General features: G+C 38.2%; 1 protein-coding gene across 2 annotated transcripts in view; it reads right to left on the bottom strand.

The window, feature by feature from the left end:
* Positions 1-25,497, bottom strand: part of LOC149795610 (solute carrier family 23 member 2-like) — a 162,095-nt gene that overhangs the window by 118,589 nt on the left and 18,009 nt on the right. For both annotated transcript variants that reach the window (XR_016422363.1, XM_089965435.1), the window contains exons 2-4: positions 9,924-10,120; positions 9,298-9,455; positions 7,677-7,774 (exon numbers count right to left, since the gene is read on the bottom strand). Coding sequence is in view for 1 of the 2 variants with exons in the window: in XM_089965435.1 (XP_089821561.1) it covers positions 7,677-7,774; positions 9,298-9,455; positions 9,924-10,097 (430 nt within the window). In the remaining variant the exon portion in view is untranslated. The remainder of the gene's footprint in view (positions 1-7,676; positions 7,775-9,297; positions 9,456-9,923; positions 10,121-25,497) is intronic.

The raw sequence follows: 25,497 nt of genomic DNA, 5'->3' as shown, positions 1-25,497 counted from the left end.
GATTATGGGTTTATTTATTGTTTCTTAGCGTAAGTGGAGAGTATAGTTTGGGTTATATTATATGAAATGAGAAAAGTGGGGATGTTTTCCTTCACGTCCGCGCGTTGTTGGGTCATGATCTAGGTAAGATCAATTTTATGTTTTTAGGGGATGTTTTCCTTCACGTTCGCGCTTTGAGTATAAAACTAACAGTGTTGGCCATTGGAACCCATTCTACGGAATAACGGAAAGAAAATGGTAGCTGTATCTGACCTGTTCAACAACTTGAGACACAGTTATTTTTGGATAGTTGATGGAGTATATGTTGTGGAAAGAGTAGAAAAGGAATGGAAATATCAAGTTACAAGGGGTTTTGTGACAAGACAAGTGAGGAGTCTGAAACTAGCTATGGATCTCCTTGACGGTATGTTGGAAGAAGAAGTGAAGAAAATAAGAGGATTCATTAACCCTCCCTATGTAAGAGTAGGTAGCTTAAAGGAAGCTCTGGATAATACAAGATTAGTAAGATGCTTCCTACAAGATATATTAGTATGGAGTGAGTGGTCCTTTGTGAAATGGGGTGTTGACCAACTTATAAAAGCCGAGGAACTTATGAAACGAGTGCTGACCCAAGAAGTAGAGAACATAAAGGAAAGGTGGACTAAAGAAAGAAAGGAAGAACAGAATAAGAAGAAGAAATTAGAATTCGACCAACTGAATAACAACTGGATGAAAATACAGGCCAAGTTCCGAGCCATGGGTCACCCGGACTGGATGCCGGAAAAGGAGAAAAAGAAGACAGGAATAGTGACAAAAGTGAGAAGATGGTTGAAGAAGTGGAAGTGTTAGAAGAAACCCAAAGGCCCTTTTCAGGGCCAGCCATATTTCTCGAAAAGAGATAGCCTTTGAATTGCCTACCCCCTTTTTTAAAATTTTAAAAAAAATCCCATGTTAAATTCCCCTTGTACGTAAAGTGACCCACGATTTATTCCCATGTTAAATTCCCCTTGTACGTATAGTATCCCACGATTTATTCCCATGTTAATTCCCCTTGTACGTATAGTATCCCACGATTTATTCCCATGTTAATTCCCCTTGTACGTATATGTTCCCACGATTTTTTGCCATGTTAAATTTCCATTGTACGTATATGTTCCCAAGGGGGTCTGTAATGCTAATTCCCATTGTACGTAATGTATCCCCCTTCACTACTTACATAGTTACCATATACAAAGTGGTGTACTATACATAGTTACTACATACAACGTGATGTACTGTACAATTGCCACATAACAAGTCGTGTATTATACATAGTTACTACATACAATGTGATGTACTGTACAATTACCACATAACAAGTGGTGTACTATACATAGTTACTACATACAATGTGATGTACTGTACAATTACCACATAACAAGTGGGAGCCCCGAGTGGCCGAGTGGTCTAAAGCGCTCTTCGTTATGGATCACTGCCATCTCACCTCTGTCTGCGGCGGTTCGAGTCTAGGATTCAGCCAATGTGGGTATGTGAGAAAGCTTGCCAGTAGCTTCTCGTGGGTCGGTGGTTCTTTCCGGGGTTTTCCCGGGTTCTTCCTCCACCATTAATACTGGCCGCCATGTATAGCCTATCGTGTGCTGAAAAATGGCGTTAAACCCCACAACAACAACAACAACAACATAACAAGTGGTGTACTATACATACGTACCACACACAAAGTAGAATACTATAAAGTAACCACATACAAAGCGGTGTACTATTCAGTTACCACATACCAAGTGGTGTTCTACAATATACAGTCACCACATGCAAAGTGGTGGACTATACAGTTATCACACACAAAGTAGTGTACTATACAGTAACCATATACAAAGTGGTGGACTATACAATTACCATCTCTGTTGTACATAATACATACTCCACTTCAAATATTATCGAATGTCTCAAGGAAAACTGACACCAATGGTAGACAATCAAATTATTGTGATAACCTGCAAAGCTCGCGTATTTTAACAAAAGCATAACCCAACGAATTTTAACAAAACGTTAAAGGAATTTCGTACCAAGTCCCATAATCTGACGTCATGTCACCCGACGGTTCGTTAATGTTCGGCGAGTTGATTGATGTGGCAAAGTAAAGATATATTTTTTTCTTTGTTTGTTTGTTTGCAGTTACATTGGATTTTGAGACAATTAATAACATCAACTGATCTTGATGCAAGAAGGCAGTGGAAGGGTTTACAAACAAATAGTTACATTAGCTATAAACTAATACACGACAATTTAAACTCCTTGATATAAACCCTTGAAGGTAGATCCGAATGTTATAAACTATAATCGGAAATCTTAAGCTGTTAGACATTTTACGTGCACTGAGGAGACTCGAATACCTTTCATTCATTGGGTTAGGAGATTTAGCTTCTTACTTACCACCAAAATGTGACTTCCACGGAGATACAAAACGATACGCAGGCCGGTATTTCTGGTAGATAGCAACATAATTTATCTGCGTGACAATCAACCATAATACCAAAAAAAAAACAATCTTTGCTTTGCAACATTGTTTAAATTACTATATTTTCATCAAGTTCGGTTGACTACCTCTGATACTTATTTTCATTAAAAAGTTTCGCTTGTGTTTATGTTTAGTAATAAACAATTCCATAAAACAACCCCAACACCCAAATATATGTCGATACTGATGGACGATATGTGGGTCTGATGTCACCTGTTCATTAAATGTGCAATTTTTCTGCATGCAGATCTGTCCGGAACAAACGTGCTTGCACTTTAAACACATACTGGTAATTAGTAACAGCCATATCTAGCGCGAAATTCAAAATAGCCACAGGACAGAGGGTTGTAATATTCCACATGGATTTACAAGTCGCTAAACAAAGGATTTGCTCCAGAAATATAATGTACGTGTCACCAAAAGAACCCATCAGCCGACGGTAGCTCTACGGCCTCCAGAAATACCGGTAAGTTTTGCTGGTTTTAATGAATGCCCCTAAACCGCCAATCAATATCATCACGGGTGAGGGGCTGATTTACTGCCCTAAGTAATGACTTGCGTGTCAAACTCTTGCAAGAATCGCCGTAAAAAGAGCACAGTGTATCTGAATCATTTTTGTTAACAAAAAAAGACGTGCAACTGTTTTGTATGACAGTAATAGCCTGTACCAAATAAAGAATTAATTGTCTTTGTGTCCATTATATCTTTAGACAAAATAAGAAAAGAGTTTTTAAAAAAACCAGTTCAAGATTAAAGTATGTTCAATACAAGTAAGTTTATGTTTCATTCGTATCACACGAAGCCATCTAACATGCAGCATTGTTAAAATCCCCAATTGTAGCCCAGAAAGTAATTTAAAGCGGAAATTTGATAATTAATTAATCATGTTAGATTCATTATGGGAAAGGTAAAACTTATATTACACACATCATCATAACTGGAGCGTCGTATTTAACATTCCCAATCTTAAGCCAGCAAAACAAGAAGGAAGTCTGAAAATTTAATGATAATTATCCGTAAATACAAAGTTAAATTTATTGCTAAATTGAATAATAATGTGGGAAAATAGCGACTGATTTTCGGGAAGAGGGGACGCTAGACCTCCAGTCAGACACTGTTTTGTATTCATCTGTTGCTGTTGTCGTATGTCTGTCTTTTGGCAATTGTCCTGCATAGCTCCCTCAATTCTCCCATTTCCATATGTGATGTGAGGTTGTGGTAACTTGTATGACGTAGGTACCTGTTGCCTGAGATTGCTCTCACCATTGAATTTGTGTCAGGCGTTGTAGATAAGATTACAGTATATCGCAGGCAGTTGTTTTAAGTAGTTAATTTTGTAGCTGCTCTCGCTTGTAAGTCAAGACCAACGTCAAACAACAAAAATCATGATTTACCGTCGCATAATGCGCTTGCAGGACAGGGTCTACATCTTTGGCACAGATCCAAATCTGCCAGCGCATTATGCAAAGGCACATCTGGGTCTGTGCAGTTTGCAGATGGACCAGGCTTATAAGCGACTATATACGGTATATCATTAACTAGATTAAGACCCAGGGTCAGACAGATAGAAATCCAAGTGACCGACAGTTCAATATATTTGGAGTGAGGGACCATACATCAAGTTGGTCAGTAATAGCCACTTTTATGATCCATATGAAATCTAACTCGACTCTTCCAGCTGCCTCAGCTCCCAGGCTGCAGGTGCGCCTTATTATTATACTCTCCCATCTGCCCCTGCCCCAAGGAGATTAGCTGCAGGTGAACCTAATTATTATAATCTATGACGGAACTTAATATTAAATAAAACTTATTTGTTTTTCTGCTAAACGAAGGTGTAATTTCAGTTATGATTTATATCTCTCTCTTTCAGAAACTGAAAAATGAGGCACAAAACATACGAGTAAATAACTCTAATTATTCCAAATCTTTGGGGTTTTGTTTTTACATGGGGGTTTCTATAAAAACACAGTTATATTTTCAAATGTTGGTAATATCTCAGCCAAGTCTTTAAAGAAAAGGGAATACAGATAAGCAAATCTTTTCAAGGTATTAAATGCACTCTAGTTTATAAAAATATATCAGATTTCCTATTCAATTGCTAACTATTTTATTTTACTCTCACTCCACTTACACTCACACTTACATTACAGCAAAGGTAACTGCTCCAGTGGCCTAGTGGTCTGAGCGTCCGCCTCGGACGCGGGAGGTAGTGGGTTCGATCCCTGGCCGAGTCATAACAAAGACTTACAAAAATGGTACTAACAGATGCCTCGCTTGGCGCTCAGCATTAAGAGGTTAGTGTTATGACTGGTCGGCCTGGTGTCAGGATAGCGTGACTGGGTGGGACATGATGCTACGTACGTGTCTGCGGCATCATGCCCCCGTGCTAGACATCACTATAAACTGCCACACTGCAGACATCGTAGGGATATGACTGAAAAATTGTTAAAGCTAAGTTAAAAATCCAGATCACACACACACACATTACAGCAAAGATATAATATATAAATCCAGTGAACAATAAACTTAACGAACATTATCTTTATTAGCACATTTTCAGGTATTATCTAAATGTAGCAGTGGCGTGAGAAGAAATTCTGCACACACACACACACACCGCTAAAGGTAATTCTGGACCCCCTCCAATAAAAAAAAGTTAAATGATGGGAATGTGGGCTCCCCAATAGACTTGCCCCACTCCACCGCCCAGCTGCGGGGATGTGGGTTGCCGTGCCATTGAGATACGAGTTTGTCGTTGCTTTAACCTAATAGTTAACTACTTTTATTACTCGCCTCAATCGGATAGGGATTACTATCATCTGGAAAAATGGGACAGGCGGCCCATATAATGGTCATTTGATACCCAATCCTATGAGTTTACTTCAAATTACATGTCAACTGGACATTTAGATGACCTGCAGTGTTACAAAATCAAATTCAATCCTCGATGCAAGCTTCTGTTGAGTGGAAAACTATAAACGCTGTCACGTGTTTTTGTTGTTGAGCTGCATGTCTTTTCAAATCCACATCTAACGACTCAGGTGCTAATTTCAGTATTGAGTAATGCAAAAGTCAAATCTTACAAGGACTGATATTCCATCAATGGGACACATTCAACATTATTTTTCAGTTACAAATAAAACAAAATGTCTTTATAGATTCTTTTTCTCTAAAATGTACTTTTCATTATCAACTAGTTTTGACCCTCCAAACAACCTATATACTCAATATTTATGTTCACCCATTTCCAGCATGATTTCCATTTTCCCATCTAATTAATGCATTGAGTCCTGAAATTTCAATTATATGGAAAACTGTCCTTCTCAGCAATGCTTATATTTCTTTCCTGGTACTATGTCCCTCGTTATCCCATATTACTTTTATGTCATGTCATTGTTAAAACTGTACATGGATACGAACAATTGCAACTGTAAATTTACAAAGTCTTCACATTTTTCAGTACTAGACAATTAACATAATTCAATTACAATGTGCATCAAATCTTCTAGTACAAGACTGTACAAAAATTACTATTATTTCTCTTTGCTACTTGGTCATACTGAGTGTCATGGCATTATGAATTGCTACTTGGTCATATTGAGTATCATGGCATTATGAATTGCTGCTTGGTCATATTGAGTATCATGACATTATGAATTGCTACTTGGTCATATTGAGTATCATGACATTATGAATTGCTGCTTGGTCATATTGAGTATCATGGCATTATGAATTGCTGCTTGGTCATATTGAGTATCATGACATTATGAATTGCTACTTGGTCATATTGAGTATCATGACATTATGAATTGCTACTTGGTCATATTGAGTATCATGACATTATGAATTGCTACTTGGTCATATTGAGTATCATGACATTATGAATTGCTACTTGGTCATACTGAGTATCATGGCATTATGAATTGCTACTTGGTCATATTGAGTATCATGACATTATGAATTGCTACTTGGTCATATTGAGTATCATGACATTATGAATTGCTACTTGGTCATATTGAGTATCATGACATTATGAATTGCTGCTTGGTCATATTGAGTATCACGACATTATGAATTGCTACTTGGTCATATTGAGTATCATGACATTATGAATTGCTACTTGGTCGCTACTTGGTCATATTGAGTATCATGACATTATGAATTGCTACTTGGTCATATTGAGTATCGTGACATTGCTACTTGGTGATACTGAGTATCATGACATTATGAAATGCTACTGGGTCATATTGATTACAATGTTATTAATTGCTTATGATAGCTACCATGGATTTTTGCTTAGTCCCTTTCAACACAGACATGGTGACTCAGTGGCTAGCATGCCAGCATTGTAGCCATAATGGAACAGGTTTGAATCCTAAAATCAGAACAGCCTTGGTCAGTTGCCATGGCGTATCTCTTAGGTAAGCTTTTTTTTTACTCCAGTTGCCTCTCAATAACCTTCAAGTTTAGCTGTTCCATAAAACAACAAATAAATACATAAATAAGTATCTAGTCTCCTTTGATCAGATTATATGAGACTATAACTAAAATAAACATGTAGTTACCTTCTGTCAGAAAACATGCAACTTAATCTGAAGAAAAAAAATATAGTCTCCTTTCATGAGTCTACATGAAACTTGAACTAAAATAAACCTTCTCCTTCCATGAGACTACATGAAACTTGAACTAAAATAATCCCCTTCCATCAGACTATATGAGACTTGAAATAAAATACAGCATCTCCTTCCACCAGACTACATGAGACTTGAAATAAAAGAAACAGTCACCTTCCATCAGACTACATGAAACTTCAACTGCACCAGACAACATGAAACTTGAACTAAAATAAACCATCTCCTTCCATTAGATTATATGAGACATGAAATAAAAGAAAGTCTCCTTCAATCAGACTACATGAAACTTGAACTAAAATAAAGCATTTCCTTCCACCAGTCTACAAAAGACTTGAAATAAAAGAAACTGTATCAGAAGAAGACAACATGAGACTTGATATAAAAGAAACAGTCTCCTTCCATCAGACTACATGCAACTTCAACTAACAAGAATCCTTAATGTTTGGCAAACAGTATTTCTTTAGGAGTCCTGCGAGACTCTGATTTAATGAGATTAATTTTACTATCAAACATTCTGATACTACAAATGCTTTGAGTTCAGTACTTACCAAACCTGCCCTTGGCAGTGCAGAAAGTTGGGTCAACTGTCCCAAGAGCAAGCAGGGGGGCCAAGTACTCCACTGCTGCCCCTTGAAATAAAGGCAATCTAAAAAATAAAATGGAAGGAGTCCTAGAGCAATGCACATCACAATCTTGTAACTGATAATCACCAAAAATGAGTATGCTTGAGAAAAATATGATGGTAATTAAAAACATAAATTTTATGTGGCTCTTGAAAATGCAATTTTAATCAAGCTAGATAAAATCACATCTGAAAGTAAGGAAACAAAATTAACAGTGACTCATATTGAAAAGTAGAAGACGATTATTTATATCATTTCCGATAAAATTACAACCGTAGGAAAGAACACAGAATGTACAGTGACTCATGCTGAAAAGTAGAAGACGATTATTTATATCATTTTCGATAAAATTACAACTGTAGGAAAGAACACAGAATGTACAGTGACTCATGCTGAAAAGTAGAAGACGATTATTTATATCATTTTCGATAAAATTACAACTGTAGGAAAGAACACAGAATGTACAGTGACTCATGCTGAAAAGCAGAAGATGATTATTTATATCATTTTCGATAAAATTACAACTGTAGGAAAGAACACAGAATGTACAGTGACTCATGCTGAAAAGTAGAAGACGATTATTTATATCATTTTCGATAAAATTACAACTGTAGGAAAGAACACAGAATGTACAGTGACTCATGCTGAAAACTACAAAGTGCAAATTATGATCATGTTAGATAAAATTATAAATGTAAGTATGAACACAGAATTAACAGTGGCTTGAGTTGAATGTGTTCATGGAACATGAAATGCCCAAGGAAAGTGCCTGAGAACTCATCCAAATCAGAGATATGGATGAATGGACAGATCTATGGACAAACAAAAATAACACCCAATTCCCCTGACATATTTATGGTGGGGCATAATAATTAGGAGATATCAATAAGTAATTGGTAGAGGTCTCAATGTTATGTCAGTAGTTGGTTGGTTGATAATACAACACCCAAAGAGGTCTAAATGGGATTTCAGTAGTTGGTTGGTTGATAATACAACACCCACAGAGGTCTAAATGGGATTTTAATAGTTGGTTGGTTGATAATAATATAATTATTTAGCACAAAGTTCTAAATGTTTTTGCTGTATATGTAAATGGTGTACAAGTTATAATTATTTCTCTCTGTGTTTAATAATGTAGATTATAAAGTTTAATGTACCTACTCTTTCTTTTGAAATCACTGTGTAAGGTAAGAGCAATTTCAAACAAAAACTGAATTTTCTTAACTTTAAATGTGTAATTGTGATAACCATAGTGCTGAATGCAATGCAAGCATGTTTCATCTGGGATGTATTATAGACAGCTAATCACTGAATGCAATACAAGCATGTTTCATCTGGGATGTATTATAGGCAGCAAATCACTGAATGCAATGCAAGCATGTTTCATCTGGGATGTATTATAGGCTGCAGATGAAATAAACAATGTTATTTTTGTCTTTTGTAATTTTGTTACATTCAAAGATAGAGGGGATGATGGTAGATATTGGGTCTGTTCATTAAAAAATACTGAATACACATGAAATAAACCAGTAAAAGTTAGACTTACCGAGCACCAATTGTCACCATCAACAGTGTGGTCAAACCTGTCATGAACAGGGTGGAGCTGAGAAGGCGGGCTTTAAATTCGTCATCATGGCTGGCACACACCACTTCTGCCACAAGAAGAGAAATGGCGAGCTGGTGGGCAAGGGACAACAAGGCTTGCTGGAACGACCATAAAAAATAAAATTTATGTCACTGTTGCATCTGAAACAATAATCTCTTTTACTCGACATGTTTTCTTTCACTGTTATCCTTGTCGATTTGGTTGAGAGCCAAAATTCTGGTTTGCTTTGTTTTTCACTTTAGATATATTAGCAGTCCCCCACCTCACCCCCACAATAAATGATCGGTCCCTTGTGTCCGGTTTAACTAGCTGGGGGAAAAAAGTTTAATCTCAAAGACAAGCTCAGATTTCTTTAACTCCTGGCATACAGAAAAATAACATTTTCGTTAGTGGGCTCGTTCCATTTTTTAAACGGGTTATTGTAATGTGAGCAATAATAACCATTTAAATAAAAGCACAAGGGAAAGACTTCCTTTTGCATTCTCCACCAACCAAAAGCTGACAGAGAATACCGTAGGCGCATAAGAATCTCTATGCATCAAAAGATATTGTCAAAAGAAGCGTACCTGAAAACCGAAGAAAAGATTTAAATGGATTGGCGGTGAGTCGCTAATCTTGTAAACCAGAGGCACATCGTCTTCATCGTGCTTCCCTTCCGTGATGCCTGCATTTGTTGATGCTTCTTCCATCGTATGTCCATTTGGAACTGTCTCTATTACAGGCTCTTTCTCTTGAGGCATGCTGGATAAACCCTTCGACTAAACTGAAAAAGGAAACATAACCACGCTAGGAGAGTGTCGCCCATACGCGATCTCACCATTTACATATTTTACCAGACCCCTCCACATTGTTGCCACCCCATTGCGATCCCCTATGCCCCGAACGAGCTTCTTTTGGCATGTATATCTTTTGTCGCAATAAACACGAGGGGTATCGATTCACACAGATTACATTAGTTTATTTCCTGCTTATCACTATAGTGATATCCAGATTTATTTTAACCGTCTTGCGCAACTGTTTCATATTTGGTGCCTACCTTAGGGCTACCTTTAGGACTTACTGTACTAATTCAGTTCCCATAGTAAACCTATACAAACACCATGATATTAAGAATTCAATAACTTAAAATTTCTGAGTGTTCATGATCAAACGTATATTTATCAGTATAGATGAAACCTAGATGTCAGCTTCTGTGTAGAGGAAAGTATATGAGCCGCGGCATTTTCTGGACCGGCATGTATTTGAAACATGTGCTTTCAATTCCGCACCAAAGAGTCAGGCGCTAATTTCAGTAATGAGTGTTCCAAACTCAAGATTCTAAAAGGACTGAAATTCCATCAATAAATGAATGTCTCTAATTTTTTTTTTCATTTACAACTGGGATAAGCTCTCAGAAGATTATTTTCCCTACCAAATAACTAATAATATTAACCAATCCTGACCACCAGCCAAACCCATATATATTCTATCTTATGTTCACCCATTTCCAGGCTGGTTCCCATTTTTCTATACAATTAGTACCATGTGTCCTATAGCGACCGGCGGACAATATAAATGAAAGATATTCTCCGTGCTATATATAGTGACTTCATGAGTGCACAGGGACGTTATCTCACAAAGGAGGAACAATATATAGCAGGAACCAGCAATGGGCATTGTCTCTAATAGTTCAAGTCGTAGAGCGCCAAACTGAAAAAAAAAGGATGTCCTTGGTTCAAGCCCCAAAACCTGTTGCGTATGATTCTCTGATGGCAAAGACAAGAATGAAACGAACCAATATGCCCATGTTCACAACTTTCCCTCTGCTACACTGACCCCACGGTCTAAGATGTCGAATTGATTGTCGCAGAATGACTTTTTTTTTGCACTATAACGAGACTCCCAAGTATTAACTGAGCCCATTAATAAAGAGTACAACAACTATATGATTTTCATTAAAATTATAATAATACTGTGCTTGTATTTATTCACATTTATATAAATGGACAAGCTGTCGAGGGTTCTGGAAGAAAAAAACCCAACTACAACAGACAAATGCAATAAACCTTGGCCAAAATCTCTGGGACAGTAGGATGTTTTCACATAAAAATCTTCCAAAACTGTTATCTAATACGCTATGAAAAAATTCTTGCAAGATCTCTATTTTAATTTTTATCATCATCCATATCTGATAGCACATCAGAATTATTTACCCGATATTTATTTAAAGGTCTCACTGCGAGGATGCCCTCAGTCAAAGTTAGTCACATTCTAGTAAAAATCACATTTCATGAAGGATAAGCAGTATACGTCTATATTTGAAGGGCATTAAAACTAGAATATATTCCGACGAAATTCGGCCAACTTCGGCCAAGCAGTTTTGAAAATTAAGTTATTAAAACCTTTTTTCTTCAATATTTAGTAACAGCAACCATTTTTGATCGGCATCATATGCACACAATTTAAAAAAAAAATCAGATTATGTTGCTTTCATGTTCAAATGCTGTTGAGTGGTGGGTTTTTTGTTTGTTATCTAGAATAAGTTTTTTAAGTTTATTTTCTGCTTATCATAACGGCAGTCATATTGTACAATGAACTGAAGTCATTTTTATATGAGAGTCAAGCCGTCTATGCCAGGACGCTTTCTGTCATAATTCTTTAAATTCTTCTTGTTGTTGTTGTGGGTTTAGCGCTGTTTTTTCAGTACACGATATGCAATACATGGCGGAGAGTATAAATCGTGGAGGCAGAACCCAGGGAAGTCTCGGTAAGAACCACCGACTCGCGCAAGCTTTCTCACATATCCACATTTGCTGAGCCCGAGACTCGAACCCACGCGTACAGAGGCGAGTTAGCAGTGATCAGAAAAGTCGAGCGCTTTAGACTCGGACATCCGGGATTGTAGATCACTTGGCCAATCGGGGCTTTAGACCATTCGTCCATCCGCTGGCCCCCATTTCTGAAGGTACAGCAGTCATTTTTCATGGCATAGCATTATCTGTATAAACTAGAAAACCTTCGATACCAGGATGCTGAAAACCAAAGTTGGCTCACTCTGGTTGAATGGTCTTTGAGAAGAAACTGAAAAGAAGCAATTGCTGACGTACGCATAAACGACAACAGAAGCGTGACCATAAAATCAACTCACTTGATCAGGTGATCTTGAAGCCTGAAAGTAAATCGCTACCTTATGCACAAGTTTTCCGCGAGTGTCGCAGAATATTGTCTCTGCTCGACAAACTGACATCCTAAATAGAAATATAATACACCAGAGGGTTAAGGAAATGTAAGAAAAGTGAAAGAAAAAAACTGGAGAAACAAGGTATTGATGATGATGCGATCGCCACCGTCAGAAAAGTAACCGCTATGTCTCGCTTTTTAACAAACGCGGATTAAACAAAGATAAAGACTATACGGGAATAAAGCACAAATTATGCTCTTCATATTGCCTTGGTTCTTTCCGAAAGATGCACGATGTGAAAGATATACTATGACTAGAGCGTGATAAATCTACTGCGACTACAGTGTAATAAATCCACTCTGACTATAGTGTAATAAATCTACTATTTGGGTCCATAGCTCTGCCTAACGGTATACTGAATTCGAATGAAAAATGTTGCTCGTTACCTCTTCTCCACAGGTTATGACATGAAGCCAGCGTGTCAGAAGTGAATAAACTATATATGTACTGTGTGGCAAGTGTAAGGTAACACGGTCATCAATGATAAGGATCGAACGATAATGATACTTCTGTTCAAACGGTCGATGTACCTGTTATACCTCCACTATTGTTTTTTCTGAACTTTTGAACTTGTCTTGATAATGTCAAGACCCCGGGATGGGAATGTTCTACAAAACATATAAACAATGTTAGTTTTGCATTCAATTCAAAGTAGAGCGCATGTGTATTAATAGAAGAACCAAATACTAATCATGCTCGGTAAAATAACATCAACTTTGGACTACACCGACACAGAGCAAACAGCTGTATTGTTTAAATTTTTTCTCTCAATGGTTTTGTTACAGCTTTCTACTATCTGTCTCTATAGTCCAAGTATCTCTCTTGTCCAAGTATCTCTATAGTCCAAGTATCTCTCTAGTCCAAGTATCTCTATAGTCCAAGTATCTCTCTAGTCCAAGTATCTCTCTAGTCCAAGTGCAGTTAATTACATTACAAAGCATGGGTATTTTTGTAAACGTACTAAACCATTGTATAAATATATTTTGTGTATCAAGTTACCCGATACATCAAATAATAGAAATATCAATATACATAAAGAAAAAGCCCCCCAAACCCCAGTTGTATCTGTCTGTCTGTATGTACGTACGTACATACCTATACATCCATCCATTCATCCATCCATACATATATACATACACATGCCCAATCGGAGAGGGGTGCAGGAGGGCCATATGGTCCGGACCTCAACCGCTAGGGACCCCTCGGTTTAATATATAATATTAAATATCCTTCACTGTGTGCTTCTTTGTCTTTAAAAATTTTATATAGCAATCGTATGGACTTGTTTAGGTATTCGATTCATCTCCAAATTTCAATAAAGCCAGGTCCTAGGGTCCTCAAACTACATCTGTCAGTTATCTCCAAATTTCTATAAAGCCAGGTCCGAGGGTCCTCAAACTATATGTCAGTCCTCTACAATGAATTGGTTCAGGGTAGAGACAACACATGTTGGGGATTGATAACGATAACTGCAACTGAAATAAACTGACAATGAGGAGTGGATAACTAGTTTTTAATTAGCCAATGTGCTTTTGCCTCTCAATGAGTCTTTGTCGAACACAATTACAAAATCGAGACAAAGAAGAGAAACAATAAACGCAAAAAACTGTATGTAGGTTGACACACATACACACACACACACACACACACACGGCGCAAAAATTAACTTCATGTGCCAGCAACCTTTGGAATTCCTGGTCATCATAGTTTTGTTTCGTGTGAAGACGAGTTATTATTATATACAATATGTTCCAAATGAATTGTTCACTATCATAAATGTGAAAACAACGAAAGTGCACAGCAGCTGATAGACATCGACACTTCAGATGATGAAGACTCAAGACTGTTTGGAGTCCCAGAGGATATGTATCCTCGTATGCGAATGGTTCTCACACTGATTAGACAATAACTGCATGGTTCGCATTGTGATTAGACAATAATTGCATGGTTCTCATTGTGATTAGACAATAACTGCATGGTTCTCATTGTGATTAGACAATAACTGCATGGTTCTCATTGTGATTAGACTATAACTGCATGGTTCTCATTGTGATTAGACAATAACTGCATGGTTCTCATTGTGATTAGACAATAACAGCATGGTTCTCATTGTGATTAGACAATAATTGCATGGTTCTCATTGTGATCAGACAATAACTGCATGGTTCTCATTGTGATTAGACAATAACTGCATGGTTCTCATTGTGATTAGACAATAACTGCATGGTTCTCATTGTGATTAGACAATAACTGCATGGTTCTCATTGTGATTAGACAATAACTGCATGGTTCTCATTGTGATCAGACAATAACTGCATGGTTCTCATTGTGACCAGACAATAACTGCATGGTTCGCATTGTGATTAGACAATAACTGCATGGTTCTCATTGTGATTAGACAATAACAGCATGGTTCTCATTGTGATTAGACAATAACTGCATGGTTCTCATTGTGATTAGACAATAACTGCATGGTTCTCATTGTGATTAGACAATAATTGCATGGTTCTCATTGTGATTAGACAATAACTGCATGATTCGCATTGTGATTAGACAATAACTGCATGGTTCTCATTGTGATTAGACAATAACAGCATGGTTCTCATTGTGATTAGACAATAACTGCATGGTTCTCATTGTGATCAGACAATAACTGCATGGTTCTCATTGTGATCAGACAATAACTGCATGGTTCTCATTGTGATTAGACAATGAATGCATGGTTCAGGTAGTGACTAGACAATTAATTCATGGTTCAAGTAGTGGTTAGATAATAAATGCATGGTTCAGGTTGTGACTAGACAATAATTGCATGGTTCAGGTAGTGGCTAGACAATGAATGCATGGTTCAGGTAGTGATTAGACAATGAATGCATGGTTCAAGTAGTGGTTAGATAATGAATGCATGGTTCAGGTAGTGGCTAGACAATGAATGCATGGTTCAGGTAGTGGTTAGATAATAAATGCATGGTTCAGGTAGTGGCTAGACAATGAATGCATGGTTCAGGTAGTGATTAGACAATGAATGCATGGTTCAGGTAGTGATTAGAGAATTAATGGTTCAGGTAGTGACTAGACAATTAATTCATGGTTCAAGTAGTGGTTAGATAATAAATGCATGGTTCAGGTAGTGGCTAGACAATGAATGCATGGTTCAGGTAGTGATTAGACAATGAATGCATGGTTCAGGTAGTGATTAGACAATTAATTCATGGTTCAGGTAGTGACTAGACAATTAATTCATGGTTCAAGTAGTGGTTAGATAATAAATGCATGGTTCAGGTAGTGGCTAGACAATGAATGCATGGTTCAGGTAGTGGCTAGACAATGAATGCATGGTTCAGGTAGTGACTAGACAATTAATTCATGGTTCAGGTAGTGGTTAGACAATGAATGCATGGTTCAGGTAGTGACTAGACAATTAATTCATGGTTCAAGTAGTGGTTAGATAATAAATGCATGGTTCAGGTAGTGGCTAGACAATGAATGCATGGTTCAGGTAGTGGCTAGACAATGAATGCATGGTTCAGGTAGTGATTAGACAATTAATTCATGGTTCAGGTAGTGGCTAGACAATGAATGCATGGTTCAGGTAGTGATTAGACAATGAACGCATGGTTCAGGTAGTGACTAGACAATGAATGCACGGTTCAGGTAGTGACTAGACAATTAATTCATGGTTCAAGTAGTGGTTAGATAATAAATGCATGGTTCAGGTAGTGATTAGACAATTAATTCATGGTTCAGGTAGTGGCTAGACAATGAATGCATGGTTCAGGTAGTGATTAGACAATGAATGCATGGTTCAGGTAGTGGCTAGACAATGAATGCATGGTTCAGGTAGTGGCTAGACAGTGAACGCATGGTTCAGGTAGTGGCTAGACAATGAATGCATGGTTCAGGTAGTGACTAGACAATGAATGCATGGTTCAGGTAGTGACTAGGCAATTAATTCATGGTTCAAGTAGTGGTTAGATAATGAATGCATGGTTCAGGTAGTGACTAGACAATTAATTCATGGTTCAAGTAGTGGTTGGATAATAAATGCATGGTTCAGGTAGTGACTAGACAATGAATGCATGGTTCAGGTAGTGGCTAGACAATGAATGCATGGTTCAGGTAGTGACTAGACAATGAATTAATGGTTCAGGTAGTGACTAGACAATTAATTCATGGTTCAAGTAGTGGTTAGATAATAAATGCATGGTTCAGGTAGTGGCTAGACAATAATTGCATGGTTCAGGTAGTGGCAAGACAATGAATGCATGGTTCAAGTAGTGACTAGACAATTAATTCATGGTTCAGGGAGTGATTAGACAATGAATTCATGATTCAGGTAGTGATTAGACAATGAATTCATGGTTTAGGTAGTGACTAGACAATTAATTCATGGTTCAGGTAGTGACTAGACCATGAATGCATGGTTTAGGTAGTGACTAGACAATGAATTCATGGTTCAGGTAGTGATTAGACAATGAATTCATGGTTTAGGTAGTGACTAGACAATTAATTCATGGTTTAGGTAGTGACTAGACAACTAATTCATGGTTTAGGTAGTGACTAGACAATTAATTCATGGTTTAGGTAGTAATTAGACAATAAATTCATGGTTCAGGTAGTGGTTAGACAACTAATTCATGGTTTAGGTAGTGACTAGACAATTAATTCATGGTTCAGGTAGTGATTAGACAATGAATTCATGATTCAGGTAGTGATTAGACAATGAATTCATGGTTTAGGTAGTGACTAGACAATTAATTCATGGTTTAGGTAGTAATTAGACAATGAATTCATGGTTCAGGTAGTGGTTAGACAACTAATTCATGGTTTAGGTAGTGACTAGACAATTAATTCATGGTTTAGGTAGTGACTAGACAATTAATTCATGGTTCAGGTAGTGATTAGACAATGAATTCATGGTTTAGGTAGTGACTAGACAATTAATTCATGGTTCAGGTAGTGACTAGACAACGAATTCATGGTTCAGGTAGTGACTAGACAACTAATTCATGGTTTAGGTAGTGACTAGACAACTAATTCATGGTTTAGGTAGTGACTAGACAACTAATTCATGGTTTAGGTAGTGACTAGGCAATTAATTCATGGTTCAGTTAGTGATTAGACAATTAATTCGTGGTTCAGGTAGTGACTAGACAATGAATGCATGGTTCAGGTGGTGACTAGACAACTAATTCATGGTTCAGGTAGTGACTAGACAACTAATTCATGGTTTAGGTAGTGACTAGACAATTAATTCATGGCTTAGGTAGTGACTAGACAATTAATTCATGGTTTAGGTAGTGACTAGACAATTAATTCGTGGTTCAGGTAGTGGTTAGACAATGAATTCATGATTCAGGCAGTGGTTAGATAATGAACGCATGGTTCAGGTAGTGACTAGACAATGAATGCATGGCTCAGGTAGTGACTAGACAATGAATGTATGGTTCATATAGTGATTAGACAATTAATGCATGGCTCAGGCAGTTATTAGACAACAATTGCAGGGTTCATATTGTGATTAGACAATGAATGCATGGTTCAGACAGTGATATGTCCCAGTTAGAAATTTAAAATTATGTTTCATGCGTGCATGGATTGACTTGTATAATATGCGAAATACATTTCTTGTGTGTTTAGTAAATTGCTTACATTGTCCACTGAAGTAGAACAATATTTATTAACAATAAACATTAATACACAAAAGTACCAAGGCATATGCAGCAGAGTAAGACGGTTTATAGTGCATATCTAAGTATGTTTATTATAATTTCATTTTGTTAGTGTAAATATTAATGTGCCTTTAAAAGCTATAATAAAACATGGCATGTTTGGGGAGGTATAAATGAATCATACATCAATAACAGGTCCAGACACTTGCAATATAGACAAAATTAATTCCAAGAGACTTCTCTCTAGTGGTCCAAAGTTTGTCCAACCAACCAGATCTGCTCCAACTGAAGGATTCGAACTCGCAACCTTTCGGTCGCGAGTCCGATACACTAATGATTAACGGTGGGTCCCACCTCAGTTAGTCGCTTCTTGAGACATGCAACAGGGCGCACTGACCCGTAGTTATCATTCAATATTCAGAGGCAATCAGAGAGGTAACAATTTTTTTAAGGGCATCTTTATACATTTCTGTCCTGGCTGGTTCGACTCTCGGCTCGACCGAAGTGTATACGTGAGAAAGCTTGCCGGTAGCTTCCCATGGGCCAGTGGTTCTTCTGGGGGCCTTACCAGGCTCTGTTGTCCACCAAATATACAGGGAACCATGTACTGCATGTCATGTACTGAAAATGGCATTAAAGACCACCAGAATAAATCAGTCAATCGCCTCCAAAATTACAGGTTATATCATTCAATCGCCTGTACAGTTACGAGTCGCATCAGCCAATCACCACTCGAGTCACAATACAAAACTGCCGATTTTGTCACATTCGAACTAAATATTCTTTATTTGACCGTTATTTTTAAAATTACTATACTGATTACATTTTCGTTTTATTTAAATAAAAACATCCCAGTATTTGAAACTAAATTGATATATTTAAGAATAAATTATAATCAGATACTACACAAATAATGTCCAAGTGGATCCGAGATTGCTCTCTTGGCTGAGAGACTAACGGCCGAATGTAAGAGAAGCTGGCCACGAAATCCGGGTTAGGAGGACTCTTTCTGTTCAAATGCAGCTTATTACACGTTTGTTACAAGGTATCTCAAGTATCTAGTTTCTTATTCATTTTTTAAAATGTTATTTTCATTCGTATTCGATGGCACGTCGGTATCATCTAATATCAAAAGTAAATTAAATATCACGATTTGTTTTATGTACCACATGATGAAATGTACCCAGTATCAGGCCAAAAAGCAGTCAAAGTCTGCTGAATGATATTTTGAGAAGTAAATTAAAGGATCTTCTGTTATTAGTAATGGCGACCATATCCAATGGTGGACTGCATCATTTACATGAACTTAAAGTCCTTTAATGGCAGACTGTTTCTGTCAAAGTCATCTGACAAGTTTCTGAGAAAACGGCATTTTAACGTATTTTTGGCTTTTAGTAGCAATGGCTGTACTTGACTGCGGATTAGCAACACAATTGAAAGCCCGCGAAGTTATGGTGCTTTCTGTCAAATTTGGCTAAATTCTGTCGATCCGCATTTGAGACGTCGTTAAAAGGTTTTTTATCTTCTCCTCTACGTTTAGAAAAAGCAACCAGACTTAACGACCGATACGGATCATTTGTAAAATTTAAAGCCGTTTATATCACGATGACTTCTGTCAACTCGGCTCAAATTCTGTTGAGTGCTTTTAGAGAAGTTATATATATATATATATATATATATATATATATATATATATATATAATTGTGTCACTTGTGGAGAATTTGATTTATTTGTACAAAACTGAAACCTTCTATGCCAATATGATTTCTGTCTTATCTGGTCGAATTCTGCTGTGCACTTTTTAATACGGAGTTGTTTAAAAGCTTTTACTGTGTTTATTAACTGCGCTCATACTTTATGGTGGATAGGTTCATTGTATGACGAAAGCCAACTATTTTTTGATCTGGCAAATTTGCACAAATTACGTGACAATTTTTTGAGACGAAGTCGCTGAATCTTTTTTTCCTTCTAATTTTAGTAACGCCGGCCATAACTGATGGCGGATCCAAATTATTATAATAAGTTTATTATGGTTTCACAAAACAACTTATATTACAGAATTAGAGGCCAGATATTTAAACTGAATCGAACGTATTTTTATCAAGATGGCGGCGTTCAATTCAAAGCAAGCTTACGCCCGTAATTTTACTATAAGTTATCTTATGCGAAAACCATGTAAGCAGGGGTTGATCCAGAAATATCGTTTAGGGGAACGCAAACAAGTAGGCGAGGGTCTGTGGAACGGAACCCCCTCTGGGGATCCATTCGGCAAAGGCCCATGAACCTGCTGCAATTTAACGTTTCCATGCTGGGGGATGCGTCTCTCTCGCACCCCCTTTTCTGGATCCTTCCCTGGTACAGCTCTTTCTTCAAACACTTACACCAGTATTTGCTAGTCCAGCCGGATGCGTGAAGCCAATGCCAAAGTTTCCGCAACATTCTACATACTCGTGACCAAAGATGACGAGATTGCATTAGACAAGTGTTGACAGTCACAGAAACGAGAGCTATCAGCGATGGATGCACTGAAATTGGAAACGTTTTGCACGACCACTGGATCACAAAACTATTCCGTTTAAATGTGAACGATTACCTAGCATGCCATAACTGACAAACTATGTGGCAACTATAACTGACAAACTATGTGGCAACTATGTGTTGTTTTCATCATAGATACTGACAGGAAAAAGTAAAGGCTTCATATTTCAGTCAATAAGTTCGAAAAAAAAAATGATTTTCTGTAATAATTCAGATTACTTGCAAAAGTTACCACAAATATAAATGCCTGTTTGCCAACGCTTCTGGTCAAATTTTGGCTGAACAACTGCAGCCTGTATCTTTTACTTCTGCTAGACGAGGTGTCATGAAATATGGACTGACGCCATGCTCTAATGATTCCATTAATCAAATGACAATGTTATCAATTTAAATGTACCCTTCCATATCGGAGTACAACCTTGTTCTGTTACAAAACATCAGTTGTATAATCATGTAGACCAAAACGTTATACAATGCGTAGTCCAAGACTACACTGTTTATTTTATTTTATTTTATTTTGACGTATAAAAAAATCTCACTGCTGAGAAATGGCACCAAAACGCACAAATTGAGTGGCACAATTTGCAAGTAAACAAAGTACATTTTCTTGATATTTTCCTTCAATACATTGAGATTACTAAGCATTAACACCAAAGCAAGCATACTATGCAGATTGTTGTTGTTGTTGTTGTTTTACCAGTCTAGCCAGTGGCACTCGCACCAAGCAATAGTCATCTCAAAAGTTAATCGCTACTAAAATGACCACTGAAGACAGACTAGTGCTGAGCCATAATTGCAAATATTTTCCTCTTTCGGGAAAATAAAATATGTTGGAAAGCTAACTGTCTCATTTATCGTTTAAAAGAAACGCAGATTTTGTAAACGTTTATAGGGCTAGCACCAAACGATTTCAATTACACGTGTACATGTGACAGCCTTTGAAAGAACCACATTTACTATATTAAAATGCGTGTAATGAAGCTATATTCCAATTATTTGACTGTCGAGCATAGGTCCTTCAGTGAAGTGGCCCATTAAACCATCATAACTTCTTGATTGGTTTTAGCGAAACTGTGTTCTACACCTTTGCAACTGGTTCAAACTTTCATCATCAACATCATCAGTCCCGTAGTCTGGGAGACCGTTGGGTCACCGCACAAGACCTAACAACCAACTTCCTCCATTCCTCTCGATTTTCTGTCTTTCTCAGTGAGTCGCTCGGTGTCAAGCCTGTCCACTCTCGAATGTTATCTTCCCACCTCTTTCTTTGCCTGCCTCTCTTTATTCTTCCTTGTACAGTGCCTTGTAGGATTGTCTTGGCAAGTCCTGATGATCGTAAGACATGCCAATACCACTGCAGTTTCCGTTTTCTCACTATGATCAGGAGGTCATCGTGAGGCCCAATAGCTTGTCTTATCCTTGGCCGTATTTCTTCATTGGTGATATGGTCTTTGTATGTGACGCCGATGATCTTTCGGGAACATCTCATCTCTGTAGCCTGTATCCTTTTCCCCCAAGTCCGCTGTTATGGTCCATAATTCGCAGGCGTAGAGAAATATGGAGATCACCAGTGAGTGCATCAGTCTGACTTTTGAGCTGAGTGTGATGTTCTTGTCCTTCCAGAAGGGCTTCAGGTTTGTCAGCGCGGCTGATGTCTGTGCAATCCTGGAGAGTATTTCAGGCTTCGATCCTTCATCTGTAACAGTTGCCCCCAAATACCTGAAGCTGTGGACTGTTTCTATCTTTGTACATTGGACCCTGATGCCAGTGCGGATGCCCTTGATGTTGTTGGTCATCATTTTGGTCTTCTCTGCACTAATTTCCATGCCATAGGCTGCCTAGGTTTTGTCAAGGCTCTCTACCAAGCTAGCTAATTCTTGCTCATTTCCTGTTAATCCATCAGTGTCATCAGCAAAACGTAAGTTGGTGATTGTTCTTCCTCCGATGCTGACTGTCCCTGTATGCTTATCAAGCGTGTCTGCCATGGTTTTCTCCAGAAAGATGTTGAATAGTGCGGGAGAGAGCATACAGCCTTGTCTGACTCCGACTGTCGTTCTGAACCAGTCCCTTATGCTGCCGTTGAAGTATACTGCACTGGTGGCCGTGTCATAGAGGTGCTCTATTACTGTGATACGGTTGGCATTGATGTTGTACATTCTCATGGTCGCCCACAAGGCTGCATGCCCTACCCTGTCAAATGCCTTCTTGAAATCCACGAAGACCTGGTACAGATCTTGCTGGTGTTGGAGGTACTTCTCACACAATATCCTGAGGCTGAAGATCTGCTCTGTTGTGCTGTGCCCTGCTCTGAACCCCGCCTGCTCCTCGGCAATGATCTTTTCAGCCTGTGGCTTTAGTCTGTTCAGCAGTATCCTTAACATTACTTTGCTTGGATGGCTTATAAGACTGAGTGTACGGTGGTTTTGACACTGTTGCAAGTTGCCTTTCTTGAGGAGGGTGATGATCAGTGATTGGGTCCATGGCGATGGCCATACTCCTGTTTGCCAGATCTTGTTGCAGATGTTTGTGAGGGCGCTAATCATTGCTTCTCCCCCAGCTTGGATTAGTTCTGATGGGATGTTGTCCACTCATGCTGACTTACACTTTTTCAGTGATCTCACTGCGGCTTCTACTTCGCGCATGATAGGGTGGTTGTCGTCGTTAGTTGCTGGAGGGACGTTCAGTACCTCTGGATCTATTGTGGCTCAGTGGTTGTAAAGTTCTGCGCAGTACTCTGTCCATCTTTTCAGAATATCCTTTTCGTTTGTGAGGCAGTTTCCGGCTTTGCCCTGTAAGGAGGTAACCCGCCATTGTTTTGTGCTTGTTAGAACTTGGACCAGTTGGTATGCTTTCCTGCTGTTGGTCCTTTTCAAGTTTCCCTCATTGTCTTTGGACATCTCTTCATCCAGTTCTCTTTTGCTTTTTTCAAGCTTTTCTTGACTTTCCGGTTGACTGCCTTGTACTGGTCTGCCCCTTTTGTATTGTTCTTTTTCTTCAGTTCCCTCCTCTTGTCACACAGGTTCAGAACCTCAGCTGTGACCCAGGGTTTCTTGACTGGGCGATGTCTACCGAGGATATCGCTGGCTGTTTCGGTCGTTGCTATATTGAAGGTGGTGTTCAACGTGTCCATGTCGGTATTGTCAGCATCGAGGATAGAGAGCGCCCACGAAAAACAGCCCACGATTTGGCAAGAAATCATGTGGACACCTTACCATATTATTAAATGTGCATGGATTGGTTAGAAGAAAATTATAATCAATCACAATTTTTATGCAATACCCAATGCAAAATCCAACAATCACTCGGAAGTTATACCACTGATATCAAAGTCAGTAGGACCGGAAATTTTGGTCAACAACTCATGACAATGATAGTGCATTGAAAACAAATTAAATCAAGGTCTTTATCAATGAAAAGAAATTTGAAATGAATAGATCTACTTGCCAAGCCGCATTTACCGATCATGGTCATTCACTTCTATCTGGTCCGCCTCGAATACGGGAGGGCATGGGTTCGATTCCCGGCCGAGTCATATCAAAGACTTATAACAATGGTACTAACAGCTGCCTCGCTTGGTGCTCAGCATCAAGACGTTAGTATTAGGACTGGTCGGCCTGGTGTCATGAGAATGTGACTGGGTGGGACTTCATACTACATGTCTGCGGCATGATGCCCCCAGTGCTAGACATCACTTTAAACTGCCACACTGCAAACATCGTAGCGATATGGCTGAAAAATTGTTAAAGCTCGTTAAAAATCCAAATCACACACACACACACACACTTATGACAGTGTGGGTTAGAGTATCCAGCCCGGCTAATGTATGTACGTGAGAAAGTTTGTCAGCAGCTTCTCACTGGTCGGTTGTTCTTACTGGGGTTTTCCCCGTGTTCTTCCTCCACCAGTTATACAGTTATAATGGCCGCCATGTATAGCCTCTCTTGCGCCGAGAAATGGTATTAAACCCCCAAAAACAACAACAAAAACTTGCCCAGCACCAGGGACAAGATCTAATTCGGCTCCGGAAAAATAAAGTTTGCAAGGTGCTTGTCAATTGGCTTGTAAAGATAATAAAAGGTCGTGTTCAACTAACAATGATTTATGCTCTGCAGGGTCAATACTCCTCGAATATTAGCACATTTGTGTAGCACCGATACGTACCGCTTTTCTTTGACATTAATACCCGCCATTTCATCTCTTGATCCTTTCCATCACGATTCGTTGTCAAAATGTCATTTGCACCTAGTTATCAATGTCAAGGTTTCTCACTTGCACCCTGTTCTCAATGTCAAGGTTTCTCACTTGCACCTTGTTATCATTGTAAAGGTTTCTCACTTGCACCTTGTTATCAATGTCAAGATTTGCCACTTCCATCTTCTTGTCAATGTCAGGGTCTGTCTCGCTATTTGAAGCACGTTTTGACGAGTAAGGAACACACACACACACACACACACACACACACACACACACACATATATATATATATATATATATATATATATATATATATATATATATATATATATATATATAACTTGTTTCCAGATTATTTTAATTATAGAATTTATAAAAAGATTGGATTTTCGCACCTTTACATCCTAAATTTCCATGCTTATTGACTATTCTCGAGTAAGAGGTTACCACGGATCACCTATTTCTGAAGATGTATATTAAATGCATGTATTAAAGCAACCAAGAATTGTATAATT

This window comes from Sinohyriopsis cumingii, chromosome 7 (assembly GCF_028554795.1).
Source record: "Sinohyriopsis cumingii isolate HCF-2022 chromosome 7, ASM2855479v2, whole genome shotgun sequence".
Classification (NCBI taxonomy): Eukaryota; Metazoa; Mollusca; class Bivalvia; order Unionida; family Unionidae; genus Sinohyriopsis; species Sinohyriopsis cumingii.
Note: the sequence above shows the minus strand (reverse complement) of the source record. Positions and strands in the feature narration are given on the sequence as shown.